We start from the raw sequence: 23,342 nt of genomic DNA, 5'->3' as shown, positions 1-23,342 counted from the left end.
CAGCTTCTAGGACTGTCTGTTAAATTGCGAGTACAGCGACGGGTCGTATGCGGACGGCGTGCTGTAAAAGTCCGTGGACGCGTTGGGCTTTGATGGGAGTGGGGGTGCCCCACCAGAAGAGCTCGAAAATGACCCGCCAGGACTGTTGCTGTACTGGCTGTACTGGCTGTACTGTCTCGGTGGAGGAGCTTGGGTTTGCAGATTGAACCGCTCAAACTGCTGTCTCAACAGATCCTGGTCGCGTTGCGGGCCATTCAGCTCAATGTGACTCACTAGCTTGTCCGCCTCGTTGCTCCGTTCTCCAACAAATTTCTCCAACGCAAACCGCAGGTTCGAGCTGAACGTTAGCAACCGTTCGTAGAACGACTGGCCCTCCACCACACCGCCTTTATAGGTCTTCCATTGCTCATAAGAGCCCAATAGACGCGAATTCACAGCCTTAGTAGTGCTATTGCGCTTCTCGCGCTTGCGTAGCTTGCTTTTCAGCGTCGCGTCGTCCAGCACGGTGTTCATTGCCTGTTTCAGCTCGTTGATCAGCGGAACCTGTTTGTCCACTGTCAGGGCAATCCGTTCCTGATACGGCCTGAACTTGGCCAGCTCTTCCTCGAAGATCGGGTCCATATCTTGCTGGTCGCGGTTCACCAACAGAACTTTGGAAATGTCGTCGCCGTGGCCCTTGGTCTTGAGATCCTCGTACGTGTTGCTCCGCTCTTTTTGCAGATACCGCAGCTCCTGCAGCTTTGTGTCCACCTTGGCGAGCTTTTGTCTCGCACCAGCAACATCGCCCTCTTGGTCGTCCATATCCAACAAAGACACCTGTGCTGGAGGCTCCTTCTTGTACAAAGACAGCAGAGCCTGACTGGACGGGCCTTTGCTCAACAGATCCACGTCGTCCTTGATTCCGCTGTAGATCTCACCAATCTTCTTATCTGTGGCCTGTGCGTCCAACAACGATTTCTTTCCCCGGGCCAGATCCTGCTGGAAACTGATCAGCTGCGTTGGATACTGTTCCTGGGTAAACGCACTGCCGTATTTGGCTTTCAACGAGGCATATTTTTGGTTCTCCTGTGAAATCAGCCGATCACACAGGTCTAAGTTCGATTGCACTTGCGACCGCAAGGTGGCTGTTTTGGACAGATCCACGTTCGTGCCGAACACAGCACTGGCCGCTTGCAACACCTGCGGGTCGATCGAGTCGTTGTCCAGCTGGTCGTCAGTCTCTTGCTCGGCCTCATCCAGCAGCGATCGCAGGTCAGAAAGCGATTTAGGCAGCTGCAGAAACTCCAGCGTCGAGCTGAACTCGAGATCCGCAAGCTCGCACTTCTCGCTCTCTGCCCGCAGAACCTTGGCCACCTCCTCAGAGTACATGCTCGAGAGCTCGTGCACTTTCAAAGGGACAATTTTCTCAAAAGCGTCTCTGCCCACGATCTCGGTGATTTTCTGGTCCGCAATGGTGATCGGCTTGGCACTCTCCATCGGTTTTATCTCCGCCAAAGCGGCCGCGCTCGGCACCATATCGTGGTAGATGAAATCGTTATCCTTCTCTAACAGCTCGAGCTCCTCCTTGATCAGCGAAATCTGCGTCTTCACTTTTTCTTGGAACCCAGGGTTGTGTCGGTAGCTGTACTTTTGGTGTTTTTTAATCAGTTCTTCTGCCTGCTTCACATAAGCGATTGCCTGGCCGTACTTGCCCGAAGCTTTCAAAAGCAGGGCATTTTGGTAGTTGGCAATCGACAGATAGTAAAGTTCCTTGATTTTCGTGTACTGACCCCAGCTGTACTGGATAGACTTGAGACTCTCGATCTGCTCCGAGGAGGTTCCATACATCTTCCCTGTAGCCTTGGCCAGCCGCGAAACAAGAGACGGTTTGGGCTCGTCGTTGGTCTCAATGTACCGCAACAGAAACGCCTCCTGCGCCTGTGCAAGCATCAATTTCGAAAGACTCTCCACGCACTGAACACTAAGGTCTTCAGAAGGCGCATGCAGAAAGCTTTCCTGGATGAACTTGAAAACACCGCTTGATTTCTGGAACCACTCGTAGCTCACCTTGAGGTCGTCGCTATGTGCGGCAACGTGGGACATGATGGCAGCCAAATTGAACAGCACACTTGCCTTCTCAAAAGCGATAGAGTGTTGTTTGTTGGACAACGAGGTGATAAAGGCATCGTACCAGCAAAACTCGATGCCCAATGTATCCAGCGCAATTCGCAGCTCCAATAATTCCAATTGTCCATAGTACTTGTAGTACAGGTCTCGTCCAATGGGGTCCTGGTCACAATGAACAATGTCTATTCTAAGCTTGTTAAAAGCGGCGATCTCGTGCTCGAACTCGGCCGTGCTGCCGTACAATCGCTCGATGTACTTTTTCAACGGCTCAATCCAGTCCACCTCCTTGGTCTTCTTCACGGGAACAGAAATAAATTTGGACATTTGGTCGCCTGAAGGATATTTGATTAAATTATTTGTTGCGGGAGGAAACCTTTTAAATTAATTTCTGTACCCACCACCAGCGATGTCTTCTTCTTTTAAATCGTTATCAGAGGAAATTGACAAGCTTTCGGGCAACCGGTCGTTGGAGAACATTGTGACGGACTCGGATTCGCTGTTGGCAGGCTTGGAAACGCTCAAACACAACATTGAGAACGATAACGATGATCTCACCAGCACAAAGGCCCAGGTCAAATCGTGGACCGACAAGACTTTGAAGAACGAAAAGTCGATAAACAAGGCAATCAAGAGCTACAGTGCCAAGATCGAGAAACTGGCGTCGTTCAAATTGGCCAACGTCTACTCGTATCAGTCAATAGAGGTGAAGGATAACCCTCGCAATCGCAAGCTGCTGGATCGGGCCATAGTGATGGATCTTTTGCGAAACGGACATTTCGATATTGTCGAGCGCATAGAGTCCGAAAGAGACATTCCAATTCCGCCAGAACTGATTGCAAAATTCAAAGAACTCGATGATATACTGGTGAGTCTTAGAGAGCACGACGATCTGCGGCCCGCAATCGAATGGGCCAGTCGAAATTCGGACAAGCTCAAAGCGATCCGGTCGGACCTGGAATTCGACCTTCACAAGTTGCAGTTCATCAAACTGTACAGAAACTCCAAGAAAAGCGAGCCTTTCGAGGCATACAAGTACGCTAAGGACAACTTCCCGAATTTCGGAGCAACGCATCTCGACACCATCTCCAAGCTCTTGTTCTCGATCATGTACTCGTCCGCTGCGTCTGGACACGGGTTTGAGAGCTACCTCACGGACTTGAACCTGTCGAACGACTCGTTTTACAACCAGATCTGCCAGAACTACTGCTCCCTGATAGGACTTTCGGCCAACTCGCCTCTCTACAGCACGCTACTCACAAGCTACATTGCGCTCCCGAACTTTATCAAATATCACAAGATTTCGAAGTTGTCGAACAACCTAAACTGGACATCTACCAACGAGATTCCGTTCGAAATCAACCTTCCTGCCTCGTTGCAGTTCCACTCCATCTTCATCTGTCCAGTCTCGAAAGAGGAAACGACCCCCGAAAATCCGCCAATGGTGCTGCCGTGCCACCATATCATCTCCAAAGAAAGTTTGCTCAAGCTCAGCCGCAACAGCGTGGCCAACTTCAAGTGCCCATACTGTCCCGGCACAAGCACCATTACCCAGGCTGTGCAAGCAAAATTTATTAATCTGTAAGAAAAAAAAGGATTAGCTGGAAGTCAGATGGTGTCCAGAAGAACGCGCAAGAAGCGGAGAACAGAAGATTTTTCGAGCTCGTCCGAATCGGACAGCGAGAGCTCGTCGAATGAGGACACTTTAAGACATAAGAGCGTGTCGGTCAAAGAAGAGGACGACAGTAGTGAACTTGCTCACGACTCAGAGCCAGACCCTGGGCCAGACTCTGGGCCAGACTCAGATGTGGACCGTCCACAAACGGAGACTAGGGAGACTAGGGAGACTAGGCAGACCAGGCCTACGGCAGCCAGTTCGGTGCCGGACGGAGTTCAGGAGGCGCTGAACCAACTGAACACCACTCTTCCCAACATCTCCAAACAGGTGAACATGACTTTACGCTCGGCATTGACGTCAGCCACTGCAACGATCGGCGCAGCGCGCAATCAGCTTGACAGCCAGTATCTGAACCAGGCGGTGAACACGTACTCGGGAGACTTAGATGTTTTACGTCAAGGTCGCAACACGTTGGACGAATCGCTCAAGACGATTGCAAACGTGCTAAAGGCCACCTCAAACCTGTTTGACGATGAGACTCTCAGGTCGATGGTGAACCGACAACCCTGAGAGTTGGCGAACCTAGCTACTGTGTCGGGTCGGTGTTCTGAAAAGGGTCATAATTCTATCTTGGCAGTGGCGCAGTATGGCTGTGCTGCCTTTATGTCTCCTCTCGATAACTACGTAATTAAAAATTGCTTTTAAAGTGTTTTAAATTCTATTGAGCCGAGGGAGCTAAATACACAGAATTGGCAACAGAACATAAATTTGCCCTCTTTTAAGTATTTGTGCCTTTACTGCAACACTTAGGAAAACCTGTTGAAAACAACTTTATTACCCATCGGTTCTTCCAATATAAAACTGTCTTGTTCCAGTGTGCTGTATTTATAGAATACCAGAGGAGTCATGAAACTTTTGCCGTTAGCCTTGCTACTTTTGCCCGTGAACGCTAATGTGGGCACCCAGTTTGTCAAATTAGAGGCCGCCATTTCACGTGGTGACACTTTCAAGGATTCTGTCCGCGGGGCGAAACCCTACATGTTGGAAAAAAGGGCCGATGACGGCTCGGTCACTATGGAATTGAAGAACACCCAGAGCTTCTACGAGGTCGAGCTCGGCATGGGCTCGGATAACCAGACAGTCGGTGTGCTGTTAGATACCGGTTCGTCGGACTTGTGGGTGATGAACTCCAACAATTCCTACTGTTCCTCTAACTCAAACAAAAAAAGAGGGCTTGCTTTGGAAAAGAGAGGCAGAAGTCTACAGGACTTGAGAAACCTCAATGTTTCGCCAGGAAAGGCCGTTCAAAGGGCAGACACCACCGAGACCAGAACTGAGTTCTTTGGTGGCAACGAGGCCACCTCGAGTGTCGCTGCTGAAGCCACCCTCGACTGTTCCAAGTACGGAACCTTCGACCCTGACTCGTCCAACTCGTTCCACAAGAACGGAACAGACTTTGCCATCACGTACGCAGACAAGACGTTCGCCAACGGCGTGTGGGGCTACGACGATATCTCCTTCGGCGGAGTCACCGTGGAGGACTTCTCGTTTGCCGTCGCCGACGACACAGACTCGGAAATGGGTGTTTTCGGAATCGGTTTCAGAGAATTGGAAACCACCTACTCGTCCAACACCTCGGAAACGCCCTACATCTACCAGAACCTGCCGTTCAAGCTCGTTGACCAAGGCCTCACCAACAAGGCTGCCTACTCGGTGTATCTGAACTCCTCGGACGCCAGCACCGGTACCGTTCTGTTCGGAGCCGTTGACCACAGCAAATATACCGGAACTTTGGGCTTGGTGCCTATCATCAACACTGCTGCGTCGGCCGGCTACAAAAACCCTATCCAACTCGAAATCACACTGAGCGCCATCACCGCCAGCGACGGAAGCGGATCCCAAGCTTCTGTGGGCGTGGGTGCTGCTGCTGCATTATTTGATACCGGAACCACTTTGACCTATGCTCCGTCCGACATCATTGAGCAAATCGCTGAGCTGTTCCAGCTACAGTACAGCTCTTCTGCCGGAGCCTACGTCACCAAGTGTTCGTCGGTGGAGGACTATACACTAAACTTCGACTTCCAAGGCCAGGTGATCGAGGCACCATTGAGCTCGTTCCTGGTGTCGTTGCAAACAAACTCGGGGTCCACTTCCTCCTACTGTGCGCTGGGAATTTTCTCCTCTGGCGACAGCTCGTTCACTCTGGGAGACTCTTTCCTCCAGAACGTGTACTTTGTTGCCGACCTGGAAGACTACCAGCTGGCCGTTGCTCCCGTCAACCTGAGTGCTTCGTCTGAGGATCTGGAGGCCATCACGAGCGGCATTCCGTCTGCCTCGTCTGTGTCTGCGTACTCGTCGACGTGGGGCGTGTCTGCCTCTGCCCTTGACGTGGACGCATCCACGTCGCTGGCGTCTATCACAAGCGTGGCGTCGACCAAAGCGGCTGCCTCAACGGTGGTCTCCGACGGAAGCATCTCTGTGTCGAGTTCTACGTCTAGTTCGAGCTCGAGCTCCTCCGGAAGCGGGTCCAAGGCCGAGGCCGGCACCATCAGCAAGAGCGTCGGCGCAATTGTGTTTGCGCTTGTGGTGGCCACCGTGGTTATTGGCTAAGTTGCAAAAATATAAAGAGCTGTTTGTTACTAGCACAGCCGTAAAATTATCTTTCTCGCGAACGCGTCCGCAGTACGACACATTTTCGTTTAGCGTCGTATACGTTTCGTTTTGTCCGTAACAGAAAAATTATAAATACGTTTGGACGCTGCCTATCATTTTCAACAGAATGACCAGCCAAATTAAGCTTGCTCCAAAGGAGTATGAGAAGGACAAGAGTTTTGCCGAGGCACTGCACGGTAAGGATGCCACCAACGCCAGCGGAATGAAGGCCTGGGTGAAGAAAAACAAGAACGCTCAGGAAGTGGCCATGGAGGGCTACTTCAAGCACTGGGACGGTAAGACCGACGAGGACACAGAAAAGTCCAGACTGGAGGACTACTCTGCGCTCACCAAGCACTACTACAACCTGGTGACCGACTTTTACGAGTATGGTTGGGGCTCGTCGTTCCACTTTTCCAGATACTACAAAGGTGAGGCCTTTAGACAGGCCGTGGCCAGACACGAACATTACCTTGCTCTGAAGATGGGACTCAGCGAAAACATGAAGGTGCTGGATGTCGGATGCGGTGTTGGAGGCCCTGCCAGAGAGATCACTCGGTTCACCGACTGTGAGATTGTTGGTCTGAACAACAACGACTACCAGATCGAGAGAGCCAACTACTACGCCAAGCAGCTCAAGTTGGACCACAAGCTCTCGTTTGTGAAGGGCGACTTCATGCAGATGGACTTTGAACCAAACAGTTTCGACGCTGTGTACGCGATCGAGGCCACTGTGCATGCTCCTGTTCTCGAAGGAGTGTACGGCGAGATCTACAAGGTGTTGAAGCCCGGCGGAGTGTTTGGTGCGTACGAGTGGGTCATGACCGACGAGTACGACGAGACCAACGAGGAACACCGCAAGATCGCTTACGGTATCGAGGTTGGTGACGGTATTCCTAAAATGTACCCGAGAAAAGTTGCCGAGCAGGCTTTGAAAAACGTTGGGTTCGAGATCGAGTACGCCAGAGACATGGCGGACGCTGGCGACGAGATCCCATGGTACTACCCGTTGAGCGGCGACTTCAAGTACGTTCAGTCGTTGGGCGACCTGTTCACGGTGTTCAGAACGTCGTATTTCGGCAGAACCATCACCACTGCAAGTGTTGGCCTGATGGAGAAGCTGGGTCTGGCTCCAAAGGGCTCGGTCAAGGTGACTGCCGCTCTGGAGGACGCTGCCGTGTACCTCGTGGAAGGCGGTAAGAAGAAGCTGTTCACCCCAATGATGCTGTACGTTGTCAGAAAACCATTAGATGCCAAATAGATAATTTAGTGACTAACTTGAGAAATATATCATCTTACGAATGTTATTATGAATCTATAAGGAAAACAAGGCCCCATGCACAGCCGGCCGCAAACGAGCCAATGGCCACCATCTGGAACCCTTCCGATACTCTGACCCAATGTGAAGTGTCGTCGCCCATCGAAACTATGGTCTTGAAGTAGCCGAACCAGAACAGGGTGAAGATCATCACCACGACCGATATTATCAAGCCTGTGCGAACAATGTCTGTGAAAAAGTACGGAATCAGCGGGATAAAGCCTCCAAAGAAGTATCCAGACCCAATTGTCAACGCGCTCACCAATTGACGTCCGTCTGGAGGCTCGTCCAAACCCCTGCCGAATTTAATAACAAAATCAATCATAGCCTTCGGGTCTGCCTCCAGGTCCCGCACAAACGACTTGGTGGTCTCCTCAGAGGCACCCATGTCAATCATCACGTCGCTGACCTCCTCAGCAAGACACTCCGGGTTCTCAAAGAATTCCTGTTTTTCCTTTCTCACCTGCGATTTGTAGTATTCCGATTCCGAGCGCGCAGCCAGGTACCCTCCAAGTCCCATGGAGATCGCTCCGGAAACCAGTTCGGCCATACCTCCGGTAATGACGAGCTTGGAGTCACCCAAGGACGAGAGACCCGCAGTCAGGGCAAACGGCACGGTTAATCCGTCACTGAGCCCGATGATCAAATCGCTCATCACACGCGGGTCGGTTTTGCCCAGTAGCCAGCCAAACGGCAGACCATTATCGTTGTCGGAGGAAAATGTTTGTGTTTTAGTGGGCGTGGACGGTTGCGCCTCTGGGTCTCTGTCGGAGAGCGCTCCGTAGTTGTCTGTTGTGCTGGACATCAGAGGACTGCTTGCCTCGGACGGCTTGTTTTTGTTGAAAAACGACACAATCGCGCTTTTGATGGCAACAATGGTCATTTTATAGTCTGGGCGTTATTTTGTTTTTGATTTGAACCAAACAGCGGTGTCCTAACACTTTTAATTAGAATCGATCACCTTCCGATGTTAACGGCGCGCAAGTAAAATGCAGGTTTCAGGTCCTGAAGATCTGTAGTTACGGCTTGTTCCACGATTGCTGTTCAGATGACTGTTCCAGTACACGCTGAACGAAAATACGCTGGACTTTTGGAGCTTATATGTGCAGTTGAGTTCCCAAAGTAGAAGCGTTCAAGTGGGAACAAAAACTATGTGATCTGCAATGGATAGACGAGTGCTTAGCTATGAAGAGGGATCAAGTTAAATAAAAAACTCACAAATTTTTGTAGCCCTTTAAAATAACCTTTGATGGTCGTGCGCGATTGGGAAAAAATTGGTTAGCCGTTGTTGCAGAAGTGCGCGTGTGTCAAAATCCAGCAAATCAGCGGCCGATAAATTGTCATCAGCGGGGATTACCTAATAGCGAGGCCATATTCTAGTCGTTTGAAAGTGACCTCGAACGCGCGCGCGATATGTCATCACCGAGCCCCGAAATGTTGCAGGAATTTGCGTTACGGGAAATCCGGGGCACGGCGTGCGCTTTGCCTGTTCCTGGCGGTGTCCAGTTTTGACTGCCAGCCGTGAACCATCACCGACGCGATCGACCTCAGTGAATTGCAGCTTTGCGGTCGATCGACGCACAGCCCTGAAACCAGTTTGGTCGATCGACCGCATAAACTAGCCGAGAGATCAAAACATTTTCTTCACCTTGAATCGGCCTTTGTTATGAACTTCCTGCTGTTTCTGACCCTGCTCGCCTTCACGGCGTGCCAGGCCGCCGCAAAGACCCACGAGTTCTACTTCAAGACCCAGTGGACCACTGCAAACCCAGACGGCGTCTTCGAGCGCAAGATCATCTCGTTCAACGGATCTTGGCCATTGCCCACTCTGGAAGTCAACAGGGGCGACCGTGTCAAGCTCCACCTGATCAACGGGCTCGACGTCTCCACGTCGTTGCACTTCCATGGCCTGTTCCAGCAGGACTCCCCCCACATGGACGGTCCTGTTGCCGTTACCCAATGTCCGATACCTCCTGGCGAAACGTTTGTGTACGATTTTGTCGTCGACCAGGCCGGCACATACTGGTACCACAGTCATAGTGGATCGCAGTATAGCGATGGCCTTCGAGGTTTGTTCATTGTGCGGGATAAAAAAGCAGAATCTAATTATTCTTTTGATGAGCAAATTACGCTCTCTTTAAGTGATTGGTACCACGACTCGAGCGATGTCCTAATAAACAAACAATTGTCGCTGTACAACCCGACAGGTGCCGAGCCGATCCCACAGAATTCCCTGTTCAACGACACAAAAAACGTCACCTGGACCGTTGAGCCGGAAACCACGTACTTGTTGAGAATAGCCAATGTGGGTATCATGACGTCGCAGTTTTTGTTCTTTGAGGACCACGACGTGCAGATTGTCGAGGTGGACGGTGTTTTCGTGGAACCAGCTACAGCTTCGATGCTTTATCTCGCCGTCGGACAGAGAATGTCGGTGCTTTTAACCACCAAATCTTCCGCCAAGAGAAACTTTGCTATCGTGCACGCTTTGGACACAGCCATGCTCGACGTTGTGCCGGACGATCTACAAATCGTGTCCGTGAATCAACTGGCATACAACACAGCGCTTCCTCCGGCTAAATTGAAAGAAGAATGGCTCGATATCGACAGCTACGAGCCGTTTGACGACTTCCAGTTGCGGCCGTTCGACAAGATGCCGTTGTTGCCGGACCCAGACCACCAAATCGAGGTCGTGTTGCACATGGAGAATCTCGGCGACGGTGTGAACTACGCGTTCTTCAACAACCACACGTACGTGGCTCCAAAAGTGCCTACTCTGCTCACTGCTCTGACGGCTCCGCAAGAGCTTGCGGTCAACTCAAAGATCTATGGATCTAACACGAATTCGTTTGTGCTTAGCTACGGCGAGGTTGTGGAGCTGGTCGTCAACAACGAGGATGACAACAAACACCCCTTCCATCTGCACGGCCACGACTTCCAGGTGATTGTCAGATCGGACGAGTACGACGACCCGCACCATTTCGACCCAGATTCTCAGACAGAGTACCCAGAGGTGCCTGTCAGAAGGGACACCATGATGGTGAACGGTAATGGAAACATGGTGCTGCGGTTCCAGGCTACTAACCCGGGTGTCTGGTTCTTCCACTGCCATTTGGACTTCCATCTGGAACAAGGTCTTGCGTTGACATTGATCGAAGCACCGGTCGAGTTGCAAGAGAAGTACGAAACGCTGGAGTTGCCCGAAGACTTCTTGCACATTTGCGATGCCTCGCATGTTCCAACCAAGGGTAATGCTGCTGCGAATAAAAAAGACTGGCTTGATTTGCACGGCGAAAACGTCCAGCCAGACCCGTTGCCCGAAGGATTCACCGCCAAGGGCTACTTTGCGTTTGCCGCATGCACCCTGGTCGCCCTGTACGGTCTGTGGTCGATCTACGCGTTTGGAATGGCCGACCTCAAGAGTTCGGCTGACCCAATCGCCGACCAGCGCAAGTTTGTGAATAACCTCCGGGCAAAGCTCGAGTCCGAAAGAACCTATCTCGCGGGCTACTCGCCAAAGTACGCCAAGAAGGAGAAAGAGCTGTCGGTTATGATCGACGAGCTGGAGGAGATTGACAAACACATCAGAGAATTGTGAGCGGTGCGAGGTGGAGCCTGCATAGGCTATCGAGGTTACAAAACTTGAGCCGGGCCTCGAATGAGTTAGTTCTGGATTAACATGTCTGTTGAGGTTGACGGAGACATCATACGGCTCGCACACGGGCCAGCGACGGCTGCGGTGAGTAAGCTGGGTGCGACGTTAATATCTTTCGCCGTGGACGGGAACGAGCATCTTTATGTTTCCGACGCGGCGAATGTGGCCACGACGAGCGAGCGGCCCGTCAGGGGCGGGATGCCTGTTGTTTTCCCTGCGTTTGGCAAATCGTATCTGGAGAGTTTGAAAGGAGTGCAACAGCACGGGTTTGCCCGAAACGTGGGATGGGAGTTTGTGATAGCTGAGGTATTGGACAACTTCACGGTGGCACGGTTCAAGCTCACGCATAACACCTGCGGAACCCACAAGGCGTACCGCGAATGGAGCGCGTTCTACGGCCGGCCAATTGAGTTTGAGCTGAGCACGGTGTTCGAGCTGCACCCGCAGGCAGTCGTGGTGAAGACAGAGCTGTGCAACCTGAACATCCCGCAGCTCGAGTTCCAGTTCCTGTATCACACGTACTTCCGTGTGCCCAGCGTGGACGATATGTACATCACGGGATTGCAAGGCAACAAGTATCTGGACCGTTTAGCGGTGAAATATCACGTGGACACGGACCCAATGACCAAAATCGGGGAACAGACCGACAGGCTGTACCGTCTACAGTCTGCACAGCCTGTGGACATTCTATCAGGCAACTACAACGTGCGGTTGACGGCCTCGCCAAACCTACAGGACCTGGTTGTCTGGAACCCGTGGCAGCAGGGAGCTGCGGCAATTGGCGACATGGAGCCGAAAACAAGCTACCGACACTTCTGCTGCGTTGAGTTCGGCGCTGTGGACGGTGTTCGGCTGCCGTTGGGCCAAAAATGGGTCTGTCAGCATACGATCCGTGTTCTTTAAGTTGATACGAGTTAATGAAAAAATCATAGCTTCTATTACATTATTTCTCCTCTTGGTCCTCGTCGTCGGAGCTGCTGGCCTCGTTGATGGAGTCCGGGTCGAACGACGGGAATTGACCGCCATTCTGGGCGGCCAATTTGGCAAAGTCGATCGGATCGTCGCCAAACGAGTTCAGATCGCCCAGAGACTTGTTGAGGTCGTCGTCCTGTAGTTCGTCCTGCTCGTCCTCATCCGCCCACTTGTCAAAGTCGGTCTTGATGAAATGGTACTTGAGCTTAAGTTTGGTGAGTCTTGGCCAGTACTCCTGGCCGAGCGTCTTTTTGTACAGCACGAAAAACACGTGAGACCCGGTGATCTCGTACTTGGACCGCTTGTCGTCGACCTCTTCGTAGAACTCAAGATCCAGCTTGTACTTCTGGCCGCCGGAGACGGCCTCAAACTTCAGGCTGGTGGGGGTGAGCTCGATCTGAGGCTTTTCGGGATCCGTGATGTTGATGGTGAGGTACAAGAGGTTCTTGTCTGCATCGGTGGAGCTGGAGCGTTGCGCCCAAAGAACTGGCGGTTAGTGGGGGGAATTAGGGAAAGAACATACCTTCTGGAGGAATTGCTGTCATGGAAGGTGGAAAAAGTGGCGGGGGAACTACCGAATTGTAAAAGATTCTGTCAATCTCGACAAGTCGTTTTCTAGAAAAGTCAATATTAATTATATTTGCCCCCGAAGAAACCCGTGCACGCGGAAGCCCGCAAGCTATGTACACGCTATTTAGCGCCTCCCACGGAGCATGCTTCGAGGGTAGATCTTTCTGCGGGGCTGTGTGTTTGGGGGTGGGGTGGCCGATGGGGCGGTGGAAAACACGGACGAGGGGTCGACGTTGGACGCGCTGGGCGCACCCGTGAAGTCAAAGTTTGGGGTAGCCGACCGCGACGGGTTGAACCCGCTGAACCCAGTGGGGGTTTGGGCTGCCGGCTGGCCCTGGAAGTTGAAGATCTTGTTGCCCTGCTGCGGTGTGTTGTTGCCGAACACAGACTGTCCCGCCGCAGGGTTGGTCAGCGAGCCACCAGAGAAACCAAACCCTCCAGACCCAGACGAGCCAGAGGTGGGGGCCCCACCCTGCGGTTTACCAAACGCAAACCCGTTGTTCGAGCCAAACGAGAACGCCGGAGCAGGCGCAGCAGCCGCGGCTGTGTCTTTGCCCGCAGTGCTACCCCCAAAGGTGAACTGGTTGGCCGGCTTTGAGGCCTCTCCAAACGAGAATCCAGACGCAGACGAGGATGGAGTTGAGGCGGGTGCGCCAAACGCAGAGTTCGTCGAGGCCCCAAACGCTGGTGCCGCTGCAGGCTCTGCAGGCTTGGAGCCAAACGAAAACTCGGGCTTGGCCGCGCCAAAACTGAACGGTTTGGTCTCTGCGGGTTTCTGGTCCTGTTTGGGAGCTGAGCCAAAACTAAACGGTTTTGTTTCTGCCGGTTTGGCGTCGTTTCCGGCCGCTCCAAAACTAAACGGCTTGGCCTCTGGCTCTTTGGCAGGAGCAGAAGACCCAGATGCAAATGGTGCTGATTTGGCCGAGTCGTTGGACTTTGGAGGCTCCACCGTGGTGGACGGCTCGGACGAGGTTGGCGGCGTCTCGGATTTGGTTGACTGGCCAAAAGAAAAGGCAGCAGCAGGCTCTGCCTTCTCCTCTGGCTTGGCCCCGAACGTGAACGAGCTCGACCCGAACCCGTTTGCAGGCTTCGCAGCCTCGGCCGGTCTGCCCAGAGAGCTGGAGAAAGTGAACTTTGGGGTCTCTGTTTTCGGTTCCTCTGCTGGTTTGGCTCCGAACGAAAACATGGACTCTTGCGGCTTGGATGGCTCTGCTGGTTCAGCCGGTTCAGCCGGCTTGTTTCCAAAGGAAAACGAAGGAGCAGGTGCTGCAACAGAAGCCGCGGCCGGCTCTTTCTTTGGCTCTTCAGGCTTGGCCCCAAACGAGAAGCTCGACTTAGGCTGTGCAGGAGCAGACGAAAACGAAAACGAAGGTTTTGGGGTCTCTTCAGACTTGTCGCCAAACGTGAACTTCTTTCTCTTTGGCTCCGTCTCCTCGTCCTTTTGATTACCATTGGCCAACGACAGTTTTGGGGGCTCTGGGGTGGACAACGAGAACTTTGGTGGCTCGGCGGTGCTACCAAACGAGAATTTTGGAGCCTCGGTGGTGCTGCCAAACGCAAACTTTGGAGCCTCTTTCTTTTCCTCTGTCGGCTTGTCCACTGGCTTGGTTTCTGTGTCCTTCTTGTCTGTGAATGTAAATGCTGGTGTAGGTTTAACTGGAGCAGACTCCAGCGGCTTTTCGACCTTTTTCTCGGCCACAAACTTTGGTTTAGCTGCCGTGTCGAAAGAAGAACCCAGTCCCGAAGATGCAAACGGCTGGCTGTCTGTTTTGGAGCTAAACTTGATTTTTTCCGTCAATGGCTTGGTATCTATCTTTTTTTCCGGTTGAGGCTCTGGCTCTTCGTCGTCATAATCTAAAACTGCCTTGAAAATGCCGTTTTGGTTCAATCTCTCTTTTGGAATGTTCCCCGGCACAAGTTTGAGTGCAGTCTGGGCAGACGGCTGAGGAAGTTGCTCGATGGTCTCCACCGACGTGTCAATGTATTTTGGGTTCGCAGACAGGTTCGAGGACGTGTGCACGAGGTTCCTGGTGTGGTCGCGAAGATACGTCATTCTGGACTTGCGGTATCTGTCGGTTTGCATCCGTTTCTTCAAAACCACCAGCTGGGCACGCTCTATAGGGTCGATGGAGAAAGATGGGGCCGGTTTTTTGATCTGCTTCGAGGGAAGCACCGACGACGTGGAGATCTTGCGTTTGGAAGGAACAGAGGCAGACGAAACGCGTGACGGCACCGTCAATGTAGACTCGTCGGCCAAGTTCGTGGACTCTGCCTTGTGAGTATCGTCTTCGTCTTTGAGTTTCGAGTACAACACGCTGTTTTCGCGCTTGATCGACTCGTAGTACTCCTTTAGCTGGCGAGCAGTCACTGGAGACGACTGCGAACGGAACGAGTCGGTGTTCAAGCTGGTGTTGGGTCTGGATTTGGCTATAAGAGACGTATCATTGGTCAAGTCGGTATCGTTGCGGTGGAATATGCTGAAGATGCTGTCGGTGAGTTTCTTGATCTTGGAAGGTCTCGAGGACGGGCTCTGTGAGTGGGAGAACACTCTTTTCAGTGAGGAGTCCATTGGAAGGCTCAAAACGGGGTTCACAAACACAAAATTACAAGTGCAATATAAACGCGTGTGAAAGAAAACTGGGCGGCTAATTCAAAGAAGCCTTTTTGCGAATTTCCAGCAAACCGTTCACTAACGTTTGAGTCTTGTAAAATATTAATTTTGTTGATAGTCAATTTATTAGTAGAAAATGGCCGGGTAAATTGTATCTTTTTTACTCTTTCTGTCAGGATGACAGCGTCCTTAGTTTCCGAGATTATTCAACAAATACGGGAAGATCCAGACAGTGCTCTGGCCACTATTGAACGGGAGCTCGCTATTGCCCAGTATAGAGGCAAAGATTGCTCTGAGGATGAGGCTTGGCAGACGATACTCAACGAAACCCTGGATGATCTTGTTCTGGAACCCATCCGATTTGACTGGTTCCCCGAAACACGGCCTGTGGACCAGCAACTGTACTGTGCCAAGAAGACGGCCCAATTGAAGATCTTGCGGTACGTGCTGAACCGTCGGTCCGCAGTCTACAACACAGTACAGGTTCTCCAAGTGGTTTCCGTTTACGGAGGCAACCGATACCCGTGGTCATGTTGCGAAAGCGTGCGTATTTTGAAAGACATTTTGGAGTTGGTGAATCCATCTAAGGAGGATATCTTCAAACTGATGGAAATCCTAGTCCCGATGCTCAAAGAGTTTAGCAAAAGTAACCTGCCATCTTCAAAAATGTCCCCGACCGCACACAAAAAGGGGATTCTATTGTCTGAACTGTTCAAAACCGAAACGCCGCTCGTGAGAACACCATTCATTGATTTCAAAGATGAGGTCAGAACCAAATACATGGGCAAAATCGGAACCTTGTCGTTCATCGTCAATAGATTAGACTCGGCCGATCTCGATAACTGGTGGCATTTTATCCTACCGTTTCTGCTACATTTCTTGGAAGACCACGACATGTTTGTGAAATGCGCCGCCATCGACGTGCTGAGATCCATATTGCATACCCCGTCCGAGAAACCCAGCATTGTGATTCGCAGCGGCGTGGCCCCCATGCTCATGGACGCCATGGTGCCTTGTCTACTGGCTCTCCCATCGCTCACACCGGCCAAGAAGTCGGTGCTGATCCTCCCAGAGTCCTATGCGGCCTACATCGAGCTGCTCAAGCTCGCCAACCCGGACGAAGAACAGTTCCGCATTAAACTCGCTGCCCTGCTTACAGACTACGTTCTACCAGCACTCTCTAAAGCGTCCGAGTTCCCAGAAATCTCCAACATCTTGCTCGTGCTTGTCTCGAACGTCATACTGCCCTACCTCGACACGTTCGTGCCCATCGTCGCCAAACCAGTCATCTACACCATCCTCAACCTGCTCCAAAACCCGTACACCGCCTTCTCCCTCGACACAGTTTCGAAATCTCTCCAGGTGCTGGAAATCGTGAAGCAGAATTCGAAAAGCGTGCATGCGTGCCGGTACGACGTTCTTGGCAGTTTGCTGAAACTTCTGCAGCGTATGGTCAAGTACAACATGCAGGCTTCCGGGCCCACGCGGCTGGAAGTGCAGAGGTTCATCCATTCCCTGAACCTTCCCGACTCGGAGCGTGCCAAAATACGCAGTTACTTTCTGGGCCGGGTAACTCCTGTTATTTGATTGTGGGTGGGGTGGAATATTATGTCAAAAACAAGACGATTTATAATTCAGATGCCCAAGTTCTTGACGCAGACGCGCGAGGCGTTGCGCGAGAAGTACCAGGAGATCAACAGGCTCGAGAAGACGCGGCTGCTGGATGCCTACCGCAACCCGGGCCAATCGCAGTGGAGTTACAAGACCGCGGTCCAGGAGCGGAACCGAGATCAGAACCGGTACACGGATGTTGTTCCCTTTGACAAGAACCGGGTCAAGTTACAAGGTGGCGGAGCAGACTACATCAATGCGTCGTGGATCCAGCTGAGCGTGGGCGACCAGCCAGCCAAATACATCTCTACCCAGGGTCCAACAGCAAGGTCGTGGGAGTATTTCTGGCAGATGTGCAACGAACAATGCACGCGGCAGGTTGTGATTGTGATGCTGACGCCTATCTTCGAAGCGGGTCGTGAGAAGTGCCACAAATATTGGGCCGAGGCAGACTTTTCGGTCGGCCGAGATTTGGAGCTCGAGTTTTTGGGTCAAGAAAGCCACGACGGGTTTAGCCTCACACGGTGGATAATGGAGGATCGCATACGGCAGGTGCGCAAGCCTGTCTACCATTACCATTACCACGACTGGGCGGACTTCAGTGCGCCCGAGCAACTGTCGCCGATGCTGGAGCTGAGCGAGCATGTGCATGCGGAGCAAGGTACGGACCCTGTGATTGTGCACTGTTCTGCAGGAGTCGGGAGGTCCGGGACCTTCATCGCTGTTGATTATTTTTTGCAGCACTGCACAAGCAGTTTGGCGGACGAGACAGACAACTTGGACCGCAGCGACCTGATCACACCAGAAAACAACAACCAGGTGCGAGACCCTGTTTACGAGATTGTATTGCAATTGCGCAGCCAACGAGTGCTAATGGTGCAACGGTTCGAGCAATTTGTGTTCATTTACGATTGCATCCGGAAATATTACATTGACCGATTTTTGAGCCGGAAATAGAGTGATTGGAAAAGCGAGGAAAACGAATTATATTATTGTAGACATGTAGCGGATTGGGGCCCAGCACCGCCGCGACAGGCTCGCAGAGCAGTACAAAACACAGCTACACCGTGGTGCTGTTGGACTTCATTTCCCGTAGCAGCTGGATCTTGCGTCTTCTGGCGTTGATGAACCAGTTGGACAGCTGCTGGTTGCTGAGACCGGTCTTGGTCACCAGCTCCTGTTTCTCCTTCGAGTTCGGGTATGGGTGTTCCAGGTTATCGTTCAACCAGTTGAGCAGGATAACCGTTGTCTTTTTGGGCAGGTTGGATCTCTTCTTCTTGAAGTTTTTCGCGTAATACTCAGAGTCGGAATTTGGCGACGAGGGACTCATTTCCTCGGAATCAGACTTGGAAACCAGTTGCGGGCTGGACTGTTCTATTGGCGAGAGTTTTGGGAAAGAGAGTTGCGGGTGGGAGCGCTGGGTGACCAGTGGGGCAGGCAGTTGGTATTCGATGCCGGCGGAATACGAGCTGGATCTGGAGGAAAGCGGAGAATAAGGGTACTGGTGCACCGGGCTGGGTAGAATTGGGATGGCGGGGTGCTCGTGGGATGGTGGGGGGAATCTGTTCATCGAGTCCAGAATGGACGAGTCCAGAATGCGCTTGATAGAGGGCAATTGTACGCGGGGTGGAGGTAACTGGTCCGACATGGCGCTGTATGGAGAAGATGGAGGCGTCAGTCTTGGAGGAGCACCGTACTGCTTGTTAATCAAACTCGAAACTTCCATTTTGTAGTTTTGGAGAAAATGCTGCTGGGGGCCCATTGCGTTAATATATGTCTGAAATATGGAAGCACTCTTGGCATAACAATAAGCGTCGGCAAATGCGTGAAGATCAAAACCAAAACGGCCTTCCAGTCTTGCAAAGTCTATCAAAACCAGAAAAAGAAAATCCCAAGACGCATGACGAGGTGTGCGGCTATTGTGGCCCCAACGTGAAAGTGAACACCACATCTTTTATTCGACAGTGCGCTGTGCCGCGTGGTGGCGGCAAGATATTTCAGCAAATCCTACAGAATCCGCCTGAGTCACAACATAGAGTGTCTCGTACGAGAACAGCAACCATTCCAAAACCATGTGCGATATATTCAATTACCGCCTGGGCGGAGTTTTGTTCGCGCATCTCGACAGCCCGCCTGCCACCTTGGAATTGATGACCAATCACGACCTACTGACACATATTTCAGTCGCTATTGTTTTAGGGCCTATTCAGGAAGTTGCGCAAATGTAATCGCGATCCTTTATTTTACCAGCAGTTTTTTTTCCCGGTTATTATTGCCCGACCCTTGACCCCCCAGTTGCACAGACCGCCTTATGGTGGCCACACTTGCCCTTCAGAGCAATTTCCCTTGTGTTCGCAGGCCAATTGTATGCATCAGACCTTTTGGCCTATTCATGCTTGCTCTGGTATGCCGAATTGGCATATGGGCGCCTTGTCAAACTTGACTTGATACGCGAAGTGCACCCCAATCCCGCCGGCCCATCCGACGGATCGGGAGTACCGACGGACAATTATTCATCGAACAAATTCGTACCTCGAGACGACATGTGTAAACCCTAACAATAGCCGCGATGCGATATTTCTTATTGCAATTATATGCGCTCCCTCCTGGGGCGTGAATTTCATTTCGCCGGCGGGCTTGCCCGCGGATTGAAAGCTCGGCCGAGATTTACTGTCATTGCAGATTGCGTATGCAGCCCAAGATCAACCGTTTGACAGGTCGCTATAGAATGTAGTAATAGCAAATCCTGAAACCGGCATGAAGGATGGGTTGACATTTACAAATCAGGGTTGAGGCGATCAAGCATGCAGCTGGTAACTTAATCATGTCTTGTTGCCAATAGCTGTTTATGTGATTCCAGAATGCTGTCTGATCGGCAATCGGTGATTTCTTCTAAGCTTCTCCTTAGTCGTGCATACACGTCATATTTATTTTGCCGCTTTTGACATTTCATCAGCAACATCACAGATTTGTGGTCACCGTGACGGTCTTTGCGTTCACCAGCAACACGGGCGGCAACCCGTCGCACCATGTGTCCAGGTTCGTGATGTATTCGAGACACCCTGCCTCGTTTTTGTGGAGGCCGATTTCGGGCGTTGGGAGCGTGGAAAAAAGGAGTTCCGTGTTGCCCGACGTTGCGGCCATGAGCTCGTTCAGGATCAAGTACTGTGCGGTGTTGCTCAATTCGTTAAACGAAAACGTGGGGTTATCGTAGGACGTGGCGGGCAGCGTGGGGGAGACGCTTTCTGCCGACTCGACGGTGGTGTTGTCGTCTGTTTCGTTTTGCACAAACATAATAGACGGCTCGTTACCCTGCGCGTTGTCCAGCACCTGGGAGTTCGGCATTGTATCTGCTGAGAACGCCGGTGTCTTTTGCCGCAAGATGGACGAGGTAGAGTGGATGTTTTTCAACAATGGTCGGCGCAGGTGGTGTGCCGAAGACTGGTACACATTGTGTACTGGCTTGTGGCTGTGGTAGCTGTCTTGGCGCGAGACAGACGACGTGGACGAGCCGATCGACTCCGTGTCCGACACAGAGTACTCCTCCTCGTCCGAGGAGGGGTCTGTCAGCGTCTTCTTGGGGTCCGTGTTGGAGATTCGGTTCGAAACCATCGAAAACGCAATTCCATTCTTGCGCATGTAGCTGCCGGAATACCGACGTTGTGCGCTGGTATGAAATTTGCGAACTATTTTGGAATTCACCTGTATGGTGGGGGTCAATTTGCTGGTAACCCCGTCAGAGGTGCGCATTTCCAGCACCGACTGCCACCACTCGTCCTTTTCGAGTATCGTATGAATCCGGTCTGTTTGGAGGCCTGTTTTTTCTCCCTTGGCGATGTAGTTGTAAGTTTTGTACTTGCCCGAACCTAGGCACAACACCACGGGCTGGGCGTTGATTCTGAGGATCTCCAGCAGCGACGACAGTCGATGGCGCTCTTCAGAAACGTCTCTTTCGTGCTCCACGAAAACCACAACCCGCAGCTTGTGCGTGTGCTTCCAACATGGAACAGTATGCAGAATTGCTCCCAGTTGCAAAATCAGCGTGTAGGTGTCAAAGTTGTTGGTGAGAATGCTCTTGCCCGACTTGTTGGTCACCTGTGTGGACATCTGGATCGGGTAAAGGTCGATGCACCGCTGTTCCGACTCGTCAAGCCTGCTCTCGTTCTCGCTTGGAATGTGCAACCGGGGGAACCCCTTGGCCACGGCCAGGTTGCTGTCCAGCAGAGACAGATCTTCCAGTGCCCGCACCCAGCTGCACAGGTCGACGTGCGACTCCTGGTTGCACGCGTCCGTTGGCAGCCCGTTGATATTAATGTTGACCTGTTTGCTGAATTCGGGCGTCTTGGACTCGAATTTCATGTTTCTGGACAGCTTTTTATAATTGGACAGGTCGTAGAAGCCAAGAATCGTGATATTGGGCTTCATTCCACCGAGCCCAGACCCGAGAAACACGTTGCTAACCCCCCACGCGAACGTTGGCGCGATTGCGATCTGCACAAACGCCTTGATCTTGGACATGTCGCGCAACTTGACCCACGCGGCCCGGTGTCTTCGCAGATCTGCCAGTCTGTCCTGGAAGCTCTCGGCCACAATCACGTGCCCGAGAACGTAAAGACCGCCTTTCTTGAGATGGTTGCAGAAGTTGATCAGTTTCCAGCTGGTGCGCGGATTGTCCACCAGCAATAGGATCTGCGGCCGCCAATACTTGACGTTGTCCTGGCGCAGTTTCAAGAGGTACTTGCGCACCTGGTGGTAGATCAGCGACTGCGACACGTCCCCCCACTGTTTTGGTGGGGAAATGTAGTGGATGAACAGGACCAGCGACATGAGCATCACGATGATGAAGGTGGCCGAAATTCCGTCCACTATGAACATGGCTGCTCCAGACGCGATGGTGCCCATCAGCGCGGTGCTGGTGCCAAAATACTTGAAGCTGGGACGGAAATTGGGCGCCGACCCGAGTTTCAGCAGGAAACACGCAACGTTGGTGACGATGAATGTCATGAGGAATGCCATGGTGATCAGCGTGGCGATCTGGTTGATGTCTGCAAACAGGAACAATTGGCACAGAAACCATGTGAACAGGATACCGTAGACGGGGTCGTCTCCTCCACGGCCAAATATTCCGAGACCGGGCAGGATCTCGTCGATTGCAATGGCCTGGAGCAGTTTCGCGGCCCCCACTATACCCACAATCACGGAAAACACAGACGTGGACACTTCTCCGACAATAATCAGTACAGGTGAAAGGTTAACTGTCTGCAAAACCTGGACGTCTTTATAAAGCAGATCTCTGGTGATGGAGAACCCCATGGACAGGATCACCATGAGATAACAAACGAAGGTGATTAGCAAACCGCTGAGCGTTCCCAAAGGAATGGACTTGGACGGGTTCTGCAGGTCTCCGCTCATGGACGCTCCGGCAAAAATCCCGGCAGTTGCAGGGAAGAAGATGCCAAATATGTTTCTAAAGTTCTCGACAGAGTCCAGCTGGGACCCTGCCGCGCCCTTGGTGAAGTTGGGGAGCAGATTCTCGTGAAAAGTGGACCAGGAAATTCCCGAATAATATGCGTCGTTTTCGTCAGAGTAAAACGGAGCAACCACCAAAGACGAAAGCGGAACGGACAATGTGGAGATTATGAGCAGGAAACACAGCAGCGATCCAGCTTTGGAGACCGTCTGCGACCCAATTAGCGAGATCACCGTGCAAACAGCCAGGAAACAGGTGGAGTACAGAAACTGGTACCAGTAGCCGATAGGCAGCAGTTTCCAGACGACACCCGATTCGGAGTTGAAATTGTACAGAAGCGGTTCTATCAGACCGGCCACGTTCAACGCTGCGTTCAGCGCCTGGCCGATGTAGAAAATGATACCGATGGCGCCTCCAAACTCAACTCCCAGGCTTCTGCTTATCATGAAGTAGGCACCTCCTCCCTTGACGGTTCCGTTCGTTGCGATAGCGCTGACAGACAGCGTGGTGAGCAGGTCGATTCCGTAGCTCATCACCAGCAGCAACAGCGTGCCCAAGATCCCCATCTGGCCCAGGACAAAGCCAAACCGCAGGAACATCAAGATTGACAGCACGTTCAAGATGGTTGGCAGCGTGACCCCGTTGAGCGTGTTGAGCTTAGCAGGGCGCGTATCTGTCTTTATGTCGGAAATCGACCCATAGTCAGGATGGCGGGTACGGAAACTGGACATATGGAGCAAATCAGTGCATGGAGATAAACAG

The 23,342-nt window shown here is 52.1% G+C and overlaps 19 protein-coding genes across 19 annotated transcripts; 11 read left to right on the top strand and 8 right to left on the bottom strand.

Annotated features, from left to right (window-relative positions):
• Positions 1-6: 6 nt before the first annotated feature.
• Positions 7-2,430, bottom strand: OGAPHI_000723 (uncharacterized protein; the record flags this gene model as incomplete). The annotated part of the gene is made up of 1 exon (XM_046208615.1): positions 7-2,430. One exon carries the CDS (start codon positions 2,428-2,430, stop codon positions 7-9), a length of 2,424 nt encoding a protein of 807 aa, XP_046064380.1.
• On the top strand, positions 659-1,525 carry OGAPHI_000724 (uncharacterized protein; the record flags this gene model as incomplete). The annotated part of the gene is made up of 2 exons (XM_046208626.1): positions 659-693; positions 994-1,525. 2 exons carry the CDS (start codon positions 659-661, stop codon positions 1,523-1,525), a joined length of 567 nt encoding a protein of 188 aa, XP_046064381.1.
• A 57-nt stretch (positions 2,431-2,487) lies between the features above and the next one.
• Positions 2,488-3,651, bottom strand: OGAPHI_000722 (uncharacterized protein; the record flags this gene model as incomplete). Its single annotated transcript, XM_046208604.1, has 2 exons — positions 2,488-2,739; positions 3,442-3,651. The coding sequence occupies 2 exons, from the start codon at positions 3,649-3,651 to the stop codon at positions 2,488-2,490; spliced, it is 462 nt and encodes a 153-aa protein (XP_046064379.1).
• OGAPHI_000721 (uncharacterized protein) lies at positions 2,513-3,688 on the top strand (the record flags this gene model as incomplete). The annotated part of the gene is made up of 1 exon (XM_046208593.1): positions 2,513-3,688. One exon carries the CDS (start codon positions 2,513-2,515, stop codon positions 3,686-3,688), a length of 1,176 nt encoding a protein of 391 aa, XP_046064378.1.
• Positions 3,689-3,715: 27 nt separating this feature from the next.
• On the top strand, positions 3,716-4,291 carry OGAPHI_000720 (uncharacterized protein; the record flags this gene model as incomplete). The annotated part of the gene is made up of 1 exon (XM_046208582.1): positions 3,716-4,291. The coding sequence occupies one exon, from the start codon at positions 3,716-3,718 to the stop codon at positions 4,289-4,291; it is 576 nt and encodes a 191-aa protein (XP_046064377.1).
• Positions 4,292-4,627: 336 nt separating this feature from the next.
• On the top strand, positions 4,628-6,331 carry OGAPHI_000719 (uncharacterized protein; the record flags this gene model as incomplete). Its single annotated transcript, XM_046208571.1, has 1 exon — positions 4,628-6,331. One exon carries the CDS (start codon positions 4,628-4,630, stop codon positions 6,329-6,331), a length of 1,704 nt encoding a protein of 567 aa, XP_046064376.1.
• OGAPHI_000718 (uncharacterized protein) lies at positions 4,982-7,345 on the bottom strand (the record flags this gene model as incomplete). Its single annotated transcript, XM_046208560.1, has 4 exons — positions 4,982-5,648; positions 5,978-6,327; positions 6,654-7,269; positions 7,335-7,345. The coding sequence occupies 4 exons, from the start codon at positions 7,343-7,345 to the stop codon at positions 4,982-4,984; spliced, it is 1,644 nt and encodes a 547-aa protein (XP_046064375.1).
• On the top strand, positions 6,501-7,634 carry OGAPHI_000717 (uncharacterized protein; the record flags this gene model as incomplete). The annotated part of the gene is made up of 1 exon (XM_046208548.1): positions 6,501-7,634. The coding sequence occupies one exon, from the start codon at positions 6,501-6,503 to the stop codon at positions 7,632-7,634; it is 1,134 nt and encodes a 377-aa protein (XP_046064374.1).
• Positions 7,635-7,680: 46 nt separating this feature from the next.
• OGAPHI_000716 (uncharacterized protein) lies at positions 7,681-8,574 on the bottom strand (the record flags this gene model as incomplete). The annotated part of the gene is made up of 1 exon (XM_046208537.1): positions 7,681-8,574. The coding sequence occupies one exon, from the start codon at positions 8,572-8,574 to the stop codon at positions 7,681-7,683; it is 894 nt and encodes a 297-aa protein (XP_046064373.1).
• OGAPHI_000714 (uncharacterized protein) lies at positions 8,210-11,019 on the top strand (the record flags this gene model as incomplete). Its single annotated transcript, XM_046208515.1, has 2 exons — positions 8,210-8,472; positions 9,276-11,019. Coding segments are annotated over 2 exons (2,007 nt in total), but the record flags the coding sequence as incomplete, so codon positions are not given.
• OGAPHI_000715 (uncharacterized protein) lies at positions 9,322-9,729 on the bottom strand (the record flags this gene model as incomplete). The annotated part of the gene is made up of 1 exon (XM_046208526.1): positions 9,322-9,729. One exon carries the CDS (start codon positions 9,727-9,729, stop codon positions 9,322-9,324), a length of 408 nt encoding a protein of 135 aa, XP_046064372.1.
• OGAPHI_000713 (uncharacterized protein) lies at positions 11,020-11,289 on the top strand (the record flags this gene model as incomplete). The annotated part of the gene is made up of 1 exon (XM_046208504.1): positions 11,020-11,289. A coding segment is annotated over one exon (270 nt), but the record flags the coding sequence as incomplete, so codon positions are not given.
• An 81-nt stretch (positions 11,290-11,370) lies between these two features.
• On the top strand, positions 11,371-14,717 carry OGAPHI_000712 (uncharacterized protein; the record flags this gene model as incomplete). Its single annotated transcript, XM_046208493.1, has 4 exons — positions 11,371-12,219; positions 12,461-12,899; positions 13,165-14,291; positions 14,382-14,717. 4 exons carry the CDS (start codon positions 11,371-11,373, stop codon positions 14,715-14,717), a joined length of 2,751 nt encoding a protein of 916 aa, XP_046064369.1.
• On the bottom strand, positions 12,290-16,900 carry OGAPHI_000710 (uncharacterized protein; the record flags this gene model as incomplete). Its single annotated transcript, XM_046208471.1, has 4 exons — positions 12,290-12,782; positions 13,110-15,464; positions 16,022-16,564; positions 16,671-16,900. The coding sequence occupies 4 exons, from the start codon at positions 16,898-16,900 to the stop codon at positions 12,290-12,292; spliced, it is 3,621 nt and encodes a 1,206-aa protein (XP_046064367.1).
• OGAPHI_000711 (uncharacterized protein) lies at positions 14,847-15,167 on the top strand (the record flags this gene model as incomplete). Its single annotated transcript, XM_046208482.1, has 1 exon — positions 14,847-15,167. The coding sequence occupies one exon, from the start codon at positions 14,847-14,849 to the stop codon at positions 15,165-15,167; it is 321 nt and encodes a 106-aa protein (XP_046064368.1).
• On the top strand, positions 15,677-18,606 carry OGAPHI_000709 (uncharacterized protein; the record flags this gene model as incomplete). Its single annotated transcript, XM_046208460.1, has 3 exons — positions 15,677-17,068; positions 17,138-17,953; positions 18,415-18,606. 3 exons carry the CDS (start codon positions 15,677-15,679, stop codon positions 18,604-18,606), a joined length of 2,400 nt encoding a protein of 799 aa, XP_046064366.1.
• OGAPHI_000708 (uncharacterized protein) lies at positions 18,171-19,061 on the bottom strand (the record flags this gene model as incomplete). The annotated part of the gene is made up of 1 exon (XM_046208449.1): positions 18,171-19,061. The coding sequence occupies one exon, from the start codon at positions 19,059-19,061 to the stop codon at positions 18,171-18,173; it is 891 nt and encodes a 296-aa protein (XP_046064365.1).
• Positions 19,062-20,071: 1,010 nt separating this feature from the next.
• Positions 20,072-23,311, bottom strand: OGAPHI_000706 (uncharacterized protein; the record flags this gene model as incomplete). Its single annotated transcript, XM_046208426.1, has 1 exon — positions 20,072-23,311. The coding sequence occupies one exon, from the start codon at positions 23,309-23,311 to the stop codon at positions 20,072-20,074; it is 3,240 nt and encodes a 1,079-aa protein (XP_046064363.1).
• Positions 21,038-23,188, top strand: OGAPHI_000707 (uncharacterized protein; the record flags this gene model as incomplete). Its single annotated transcript, XM_046208437.1, has 3 exons — positions 21,038-21,718; positions 21,797-22,347; positions 22,825-23,188. 3 exons carry the CDS (start codon positions 21,038-21,040, stop codon positions 23,186-23,188), a joined length of 1,596 nt encoding a protein of 531 aa, XP_046064364.1.
• Positions 23,312-23,342: the final 31 nt, after the last annotated feature.

This window comes from Ogataea philodendri, assembly GCF_020536065.1.
Source record: "Ogataea philodendri strain CBS6075 chromosome Unknown scaffold10, whole genome shotgun sequence".
Taxonomy (NCBI): domain Eukaryota; kingdom Fungi; phylum Ascomycota; class Pichiomycetes; order Pichiales; family Pichiaceae; genus Ogataea; species Ogataea philodendri.
This window is presented reverse-complemented; position numbering and strand designations above follow the sequence as displayed.